Source organism: Setaria italica, chromosome II (genome assembly GCF_000263155.2).
Source record: "Setaria italica strain Yugu1 chromosome II, Setaria_italica_v2.0, whole genome shotgun sequence".
NCBI classification, from domain to species: Eukaryota; Viridiplantae; Streptophyta; class Magnoliopsida; order Poales; family Poaceae; genus Setaria; species Setaria italica.
The window spans coordinates 40486804-40496400 of NC_028451.1; the positions used below are offsets into that span (position 1 = coordinate 40486804).

The window sequence follows — 9597 nt, forward strand, 5'->3', positions numbered from 1 at the left end:
GAAGTTTCTCAAAATTGAAGTTGTTAAAGAACTATTTGAGATCAACTATGTCACAAGAAAGGTTAAATGGATTGGCTATGTGCACCATCGAAAGGGATATCTTGGACACTATTGATCTCAATACCGTCCTTGATGATTTTGCATCAAGAAATGCCCGAAGATATATTTTTATAAGAAGCAATGTATATTATGGAGTTCTATTCTTCCTTAAGGTAATCTTATTAGTTTTAGTCTTTATTGTTCTTCGATAATTATCAAACATGCTGAATTATTAAAAATATTACTAGATTTGTTTTTGCAAGAATAATTAGTGCTTATATATATTATAAAATTTATATATAGTTTAGAGAGCCATCGTGATGAGTTCGCTAGAGGGTCCTTAAAAACTTAGGACCGGCACTGCTCGAGTTCATTCCAAGATCATCACATCAGAAGGCAAAGGCATCCTGTTATTTCATCTGTACACTATATCACACATTGCCATGTTTTTCACACGATATCGATCTTGCCAGGTCAGGAATCCCAAGTCTTCCCAGTACATGCCGGCGGCAAACGGCCGTGGTGGTGATGGATTAAGAATTCACTTGTGGCGGCGCGACGGCGACGGCGGAGACCATGGTGTCGACGCCGCAGACGTTGCTGCCGCGGCAGAGGCGGTAGTACCCTTTCTCCCCCCACTGCTCCCCCCACGAGTTCTTGATGACCCAGTAGGGGCGGTAGCCCAGACGCAGCGCCGCGAACCCTCGCGCGCCGTAGCCGACGAGGAGCACGCCGTGGTTGACCCAGGCCCGCGGGCAGATGAGCGGGCACGACACCCCGCCCACGTACGTCTGCATGAACGCCGCGTTCAGCCCCACCGCCAGCGGGCCGTGGCGGACGAGCGCCGCCCGGATCTGACCCTCGTCGCCGGCGGGAACGGCGGTGAAGTTGGCCACACGGACGGCGGCCCTGGACGGGTCGAAGCGGCAGTGCCCCGCCGCGCCCGTGTACGGGTACGCGCGCTGCTCCATCAGCCCGCCGGACTCCATCAGGTACGCGTACGCGTTCGTCATCAGCCCGCCGCCGCAGCCGTTGTCGCACTCGTTCCGCGCCACCGCGCTGCACTTGTGGTCACAGTCGACGAGCTGCTGCTCGCTGAGGTCGAGGAGCTTCCCGGTGGCGAGGAAGTTGGCGCCCTCCACGGCGCCCGTCGTGCTGAACGCCCAGCACGACCCGCACGCGCCCTGCGTCTTGACGCCGGTGACGGCGCCCCTGTCGCGCCAGTCGAAGCTGGCGGGAAGCCGTGCCACCTCCTCCTCTGTCGCCGGCGCCGCGGCGGGCACGCTCCCGTGCACGAGCCGCTGGGCATCGCCGCCGTGGCGGACGCCCGTGAGGCGCGCCTCGAACTCCTCCCGCGTGAGGTCGGAGAAGGGCGTGACCCCGTGCCGCGCCGAGGGGTCCAGCGCCTGGTGCGCCGCAGCGCGGGCGAGGTTCGCGGCGAACACGCGCAGCCGCCGCGCGTACTCCTCGGGCCCGGAGTAGCGTCGCCCGTGCCGCCGCACGAACGCCGCGAACTGCGCCTCCGGGAGCAGCCCCGGCCTGCTGGCTCGGGAGCCGCCACCGTCGGTCACCTGCCGGATGAAGCCGTCGTAGTCGGACGAGCCGGCGAGTGGCAGGAGCAGGACGAGGGCGGCGACAAGCTTGGCAGCGGCAGCCATGGTGGCGAGATTCTTGGGCGGGGTAGCTCTGTGGCACGCGTCGTCCATAAAGAGAGGAGAACGAGGAGGAAGCTAAGCGAAGTGGCAGCCATGCAGGCGGGAGAGGTGGACGCCTGTCTCGTCGTTGAACGGCGGCGGGCGGCGCGCGCCGCCGAGCGACACGTGCGCGTACGTTGCTCTTTGTCTCTTTAGCGGCCGTCAGGAAGCCACATGTTCCAAGTCTACAAACTAGTATTGACTACTCAAGATGGCAACGGGCACAGATTACCCGCGTACCCGCGGGTAAAAACCCGTTAGGGTGAGGATACGGGTACCATTTTGTACCCACGGGCACGGGTGCGGGTTTTATTTTATACCCGCGGGTAAAAAATTTGCGGGTATGAAAATACACTACCCGTGCCCGCATACCCGCATATCCGCATGACATGTGGGCCTGGCCACCTGGATTTGCTAGGGTTCCTTAATCCTTATCCTCCTCACCTCCTGACTCCTGAGTGACTCACAGTCACAGCCGCACAGCCGCCCCAGCCGCAGACCCCAAATCCCCAATCCCCTGACCGGCTCCCGCTCCTGCTGTCCCGCAGGCTCACCGCCGGCCGCCCGCAGGCGCGGCGGCGCAGGCCCCAGGCGCAGCGGCACAGGCCCGCAGGCGTAGCGGCGCTGCGCCGCAGCCCTCCGCTCCGCCCCTCCCTCCCGAATCCCGACGGCCCGCCGCTCGCCCTCCCGAGTCCCGGCCGCCGCACGCCCGGCCGCCGCCCGCCCTCCGAGTCCCGGCCGCCGCACGCCCAGCCGCCGCCCGCCCTCCGAGTCCCGGCCGCCATCCGCTCTCCCGAGTCCCGGCCGTCGCACGCCCGGCCGCCGCCCGCCCTCTGAGTCCCGGCCGCCGCCCGCCCTCCGAGTCCCGGCCGCCGTCCGCTCTCCCGAGTCCCGGCCGTCGCACGCCCGGCCGCCGCCCGCCCTCCGAGTCTCGGCCGTCGCCCGCCGCCCGCCCTCCCGAGTCCCGGCCGCCGCCCGCCCTGCTCGGCGCGGCGGCACCCTCGCTCCCCCGTCGCCAGCTCACCGCCCCCAGCCCCCCAGTCAGTCACTTTTGGCGGGTATGCGGGCATGCCCGCGGGCAAAATATGCCCGCGGATAGCGGGTGCGGGCGCATAGTGCTGCCCGTGGCGGGTAGCGGGCGCGGGCGCGGGCACGGATATATTGTCGCGGGTGCGGGTTTGTGGTTGGTATATCCGCGCGGGTTTTACCCGTTGCCATTTTTATTGACTACTACAACAGCAATTGCCCTCCGTCACCCGAAGTCCAGAACAGTCGTTTTCGTTCATGCCCGACAGCCAGTGGCCAGTTCAGCCCTTGTTTAGTTGCCCAACTTTGGAGTGTCAAAATTACTGTAGCAACACTATAGCGTTTCGTTTGTATTTGTGAATTATTGTCCAAATATTGACTAATTAGGCTCAAAAGATTCGTCTCGTAAAGTACAACAAAACTGTGCAATTAGTTTTTAATTTCATCTACATTTAATACTCCATGCATGTACTGCAAGTTTGATGTGATGGGGAATCTTCTTTTTGCATAGTGACAAAGTTGGAATTTAGGAGTGAACTAAACAAGGCCTCAATTTTGTTCTCAGTTTTGTATAGGGAGGTTACTGTATTCTCTTGTATTCTCTTGGTATAATATACGGCAATTCGATCATTTGGACAATGCAGGTATTTTGGATCGCAGCAAAAGCGCACATTCAGTTACAAATGGTACCTATGCAGCAATAAACCTTCCCTTGTGTTCACTCACATTCTGCTGCAAATGGTACCTATGCAGCATGAACATGTATCGTCGTGCTGACGTGGAGCAACTAATTCGAACATAACTTATAACTTGTTACCCCTTTCGAGAAATATGCGTGACACGTGTTCCGGGGAATACGAGGGTGAGCCCCCTCCATTTCAAATTGCAGATTATTTTAATTTTTCTAGATTTATAGATATTATTATACATCTAAATATACATTATATCTAATTGAAAAAAAAACTATGCACCTAGAAAAATCAAAACGACCTACAATTTGAAATGGAGGGAGTAACATTTAGAAACATACTATTGGTTGACAAGTAATTAACATGCAGTCGCATATGTTGCATTAAAGGGGTGTTCGGATATTTTGAGTAAAGTTTAGTCCTTGTCAAATTGAATCTTCGGATGCTAATTAGGAGGACTAAATATGAGCTAATTATAAAACTAATTACCCAGATAGAGGTTAATTTGCGAGATGAATCTATTAACCCTAATTAATTCATGATTAGCAATATATTTACTGTAGCATCACATTGTCAAATCATGGATTAATTAGGCTTAATAGATTCGTCTCGTGAATTAGCCTCGATCTATGCAATTAGTTTTGTAATTAGTCTATATTTAATACTCCTAATTAGTATCTAAATATTTGATACGATAGAGACTAAACTTTAGTCTGTGGAACTAAACGAAGTCTTACGTAATAAGCCTTAGGTAATAGAAGGCCAAGTATAAATCAGCATAGGTAATAGAAGAAAGCAAGCATCACTTCCAAATATGACCCCAAACAAAAGCTCAGAGACTGCTCAGCCCCTTTTTCAGTAGCAACGCACAAATAAAAAAACAAAAAGAAAGAAAGAAAAAACAAAACGCATCCTGATCTCATATGGATCATAATAACGCTCCCTTTGGTTTGGCTTTCGGGGCGACGTGACTTCAAAAAAAGCCAGAAGCCAAATCAAAGAGGTAGGGATACTTCTTGGTTTCCCGAGAAAGTTGCTTTCGTGTAGTTCATTTTTCACAGCAGGGGAGGAGGTGCTTTCTGGAGCTTTGGTTTTCACAAGTTGGAAGAAATTATTCACTGTCACTGGTTATGTTGTACCGGTTCGCTTCTTTTTTCCCATTTCCCTCACCTGCCGGCTCTCCCCTGCCCGGCACCGCTCCTCCTCTCCCGACGGCGGCACCCCTCCTACTCTCCCGCCAGCTCTCCCCTGGCTGGCACTGCTCCTCCTCTCCCGGCGGCGGCGTCCCTCCTCCTCTCCCGGTGACAGCGAGGGTGGCGTGGTGAGCTGCGGACGCGGCGGCGGCATGGCGGGTGAGGAGAGGAGGGAGGATGAGGGGTTGAGGGTGGAGACGAGCGAGGGTGAGAAGCTTGACCTCACGTTTGCGGCGCTCAACCTCGTGCTCCATGGAGGAGAGCACCTCCTCGACCTGGCTCACGGCAGAGGACTCAGCCTTGTCGGGCTCATGGCCGGCGCCCCCTCCCCCGGCGGCGGAGCAGGAGGAAGATGAAGGGGCCGGCGAAAAGCAGCCACGGGAGGAAGAAGAAGATACTGACGAGTGGAGTCTGCTTGTCAGTGAGAGAGGAAAAGAGTTTAGTGGGGTAGACTGTGAATGACACGTGGGTCCGCTCGTAAGTGTTTCCAAAAAGCCACAGCTGTTTCACCAAACGGCTTTCAGCTTTCTCACCGCTCATAACCTACAACAATTTTTTTTCATAACCCACAGCTCACAGCTACTTTTGCAAAAACTACAGCTCAACCAAACACACCCTAAACTGACATGATTAGTGGCTACCGTGCGATGGAAAGCCTGGATACATGTATAAACACACTGCACATATCAGCCACATGCCCACATTGTTACTTGCACGGTATAACTGATGAGCACCGCACAGGAACTGGTGTGGCTTCTCCCTCAGTGATCTGAAACATCAGTCAATGGTAAAATTAAACATGCATGATGCTGTTGCCCTTGCAAGCATGTGTTCATTTACCATTGGTAATAATATATAAACACTACAGCAACCAATCTCAAAAGGAACATTGGTTGACGAACCACATTGCTCTAATACTGCTGGATCCTATCTCACGCCTCATGTGTCTTTGATCAAGAGGGAACAGACCCGACTAGGACCTCCAAAGTACAAATATTAGCATGTAGACACATTGCAAACAGTTAGCATACATGATATCATGAGGTTGTTTCATTATTAGCATCATTGAACATTTGATAGCGATAACAGCAAAGTATTATCAAATTTGGCTTACACAAGAACACCAGCATCAGATCCCAGGAGCAACATCACACGATTCAAAACAAAAGCTCAGGAAGACATCTCAACCTCAGATCATCTGGCTAAGTTTTGGCATACACATGTAACACTCTGCGTGGCCAGCCACATTGTCACTAGCAAGGTTATACTATTGATAAACGCCGAAGAGGAGAATGTTCCTCGCATCACTGAGGGAAAAGCCACGTCACTGGTGCCTTCTCACCCTTGAGAGTTCTTGCGGGCTTAGGCAAGTAGGTTTTCCCATCGCTCATGTTGTAAATAAGGAAAGGACTTGTCATACCCGCCCAGAACCAGCCACTAGTGCCATCATCAAGGATGAAGATATGTTCGCTTCAGCTTATAAGCCGGCTGAAAAGCTGAAACGGCTGATTTGTTGTGAGAGGAAAATACTGTTTGGTGGTTGATAAGCCGGTTGAATAAGCTGAAGCGAACAGGCATGGTTCCCTCTAGCTTGTACTCGGACACACAGACAGACTGGGAGTAGCTTTTGCCCAGGAACAGTGCCTGGTCATCCCCCACGCTTGTCACAACCACCCACTGCGACGAATTGAAGTCTGCTTCAAACACCTTGAATTCAATCCCTACAGGCTCAATCGATGTTCCTTCCTCATCACTGTCAGATGGCATACCGAAGATTGTTTTGCAGACCAGAAGTACCCCACGTGATTCCACCAGGAAGTGAATGATGTTAGTGGTGCCACCAAAGATCAAGCTGAAGGTAAAGGGTCATCCAACAAAAAGGCTCGACCTGAGAGATGCTTAGCTTGCATTACCATTTTCATCAACAAGATCAATGGCCAAAAGGTCTTTGAATTTATTGATGGCATACAATTTACCTCCATAGAATATCATGTATATGAGCGGATCATTGCTGCAGAGTGCACTTACCAACCATGAGTCAGCACCTGGTCGGCACAAAGCAATAGTCTGTTAACGATAGCAGCAACAAGGAGTTCTGAGCACACGACCACCTTGTGCATCGACATCTCAGCTTCCATGTTCAGCGATGCTTGAGGCATCTGTCCCCCTTCAGTGACACGGCCATTAATAATTTCCACAGGCTCGTCAATGGGGCAGACACAAGACAGGTTAGGCAGTGTAAGGTGATCTTGGAGAAGGGATTCTTCAAGGAGCAGGTGCCATCATGTGAGAAGACAAGCCATTCACCGCAGGAGCTGTGAAAGCTCGCGCTGTCATGGAACTGGAAGGATTCACTGTGGGGTAAGCTGACAAAGTTACCACCAGGGAACACTAAACATGGGAAAGGCAGGGGCAGGCGATGCTGCTTTGAGGAGAAGCTCCAGTGTCGGCATACAGCGCTGTTGGGAGATCTGACCACGATCGAGGTGGTCTGCTTGTGCCATTGTCCAGAAAGGAATCTGCTTCAGCAAAAAAAAAAAAGAAAAGAAAAGAAAAAGAAAAAGAAAAAGAAAAAAAAATAGGGTGAACAACATAGTGAAATTGCATTCTTGTATCACAGATTAATGGTAACTAGAATTATGGAGTATAACAGCGAATGGATGCAAAAGGCTATATGATTAACACGTAACACAGTAGCAACATGGAGATGTGGTTCTTCGTTCTAAATTATACCAGGTGGTTTGTGGCTTCAAAAGTGACTAGAGGTGCTCCAGCTTGGTTCCCATGCTTCACAGGTAATGTCAATGCTATTTCTAGGTGGTTTTGCTGCCCAATGTCGGGTATTTGTTAAAGTCAAGCAAAACCTCAAGCATTTTTAACCCAGTTTCTAAGTTTTCGCCTGCACACTTCCCATCTTGTTGTCTATTGCAACAAATTAACATTCTATTCGTTTTCATCGTATGTCCACCACCATAGCTGACTACCTGAGTACCTGACTCCAAACATTAGATCAAATCCTCATTCCATACCAAGTATTTAAGCAGAATAAACCCATTATGCATCATTAGACAGAACATGAGATCCTAGACTGAGAACAATTTCCCAACATTTCTGAAAGGAGGGGAAAATATATATTTTTTTTAAAAAAAGAGCACACAACACAATAGACTACCAAAAATCGATTTTTGGAGCAAGATCAGTAGGTAGCAACTAACATCCATTGCAATAAACTAAACCAAGTTGCACAACGGAACATCTGGAAACGAAAATCGAAAATGCACAACCTTTAGCAGTGTGGAGACGGGCGGTCACGGAACCCTAACTAAATCATAGGAAATAAGAATGGCCAGAGCGCACAAATCCCCACCAAGATTGGAGCCTTCGCAGTTACCAGCTTGGGATCCGGGTCGCGGACGGTGACGGCGACAGGTCCGGCGCGGTCGCCGGCAAGGGAAGGCAGGCAGGCAGCGTAGTGGACTAGTGGTCGCTCTCCCGCTCGCCTCCGCTGAGTCGTCGCCTCGTCGTTGCGGGGGGAAGGGAACTCTGAACTGAAGCAGCGGCCCAGCAGAGAAACAATCAAATGTTCCGTTTTCTTCAGCAGAGGGAGGGGTTCACTCTGTCTCTGTGTGGCCCAGCCAAGGATAACAAAAGGGGGCCCATGGGCTGGCTAGCTCGCTCCGGAAGCCCAATTGTTCTGTAAAAGCCCATGAACTAGTCAAAATCCAGGGCAAGGTTATCACACACTACACTAGTAGTTAAACTACAAAACTGTATTCGACAGCAGGAATATCGTGCTCTCTCAAACAGTAATTGAATTGATCTGTTCAAATTGTACAATCCCCACGGTTTGATCTAGGCGAAGGATAGATACGGTGGTATTTTCTAGCAATGCATCAGGAATTATGTGCTCTCATGACCGTAAACCATGGGTGCATTACATTTGCCTTCTTGAGAAACCAGTAATCAATCCCAAAAGAACATTGGTTCAACAACCAACATCCACCTTGCACTTGCACTGCATTTGCCTTCTTTGTAGCAGGACCAGACCCAATTTGGACAACAAAGTACAAAATTAGAATGTAGATGCATTTAGCATTGCCAACAGCACAGAAACATGCAATTACTTTAAGCCCGACAGGTAGCACAAGATTCATCACATATTCACAAGTTCACAACATGAGCAATGCAGAATCAAGTCCAATTGAGTGCTTGACGTTTTTCACTGGCTGCATACGGCTATAGGCACAGCAACCACCATATTGCCTCAAAGTAGACTTGCCACCAGACTACGGCTGGACAAATACTTATGAAGTTAACATCTACTCCTTCCGTTCCAAATTGTAGGTCGTTTTAGTTTTTTTAGGTTCATAGATATTATTACGCATCTAGATATAGTGTATGTCTAGGTGCATAATAATAAATATGAACCTAGAAAAGTTAAAACGACCTGTAATTTGGAACGGAGGGAGCAACTAGGAGCAATTAATCACCATACAATGGTCAAAGACAACACCTTAATTTAGTCCCTTCTTCAGTAGCATCTTGGAATATGATATGGATATCATCAATGATTAACATGTCACATGTGACAGAGACTCCTGATGTAACACATCACGCCAATCAGCCAGTCACATGAAAGGTTACTACCTATAAACATTAATCAACTTGGAGCTTGACCAAACAGCACTTAAATTCTACTCCCTCCATTGCAATTCTCTCCATTTCAAATTGCAGGTCGTTTTAGTTTTTCTAGGTTCATGGATATTTGTACATATCTAGACATATATTTAGGTGCATACACACATCTATGCACCTAGAAAAGCTAAAATAACCTACAATTTTAGGATGGAGTATATAATTATATACTGCATGCATGTATGCATCTCGAAACACACAATCAACCAGCACACGTGAAGCACTGATGCATACACCCATCACAAGTCAAATAAGCCCAAC

At 50.0% G+C, this 9597-nt stretch overlaps 1 protein-coding gene across 1 annotated transcript; it reads right to left on the reverse strand.

The window, feature by feature from the left end:
- Positions 1-572: 572 nt before the first annotated feature.
- Positions 573-1712, reverse strand: LOC101766321 (probable cysteine protease RD19D). The gene has a single exon (XM_004959613.3). It carries the CDS (start codon positions 1695-1697, stop codon positions 573-575), a length of 1125 nt encoding a protein of 374 aa, XP_004959670.1. The 5' UTR covers positions 1698-1712.
- Positions 1713-9597: the final 7885 nt, after the last annotated feature.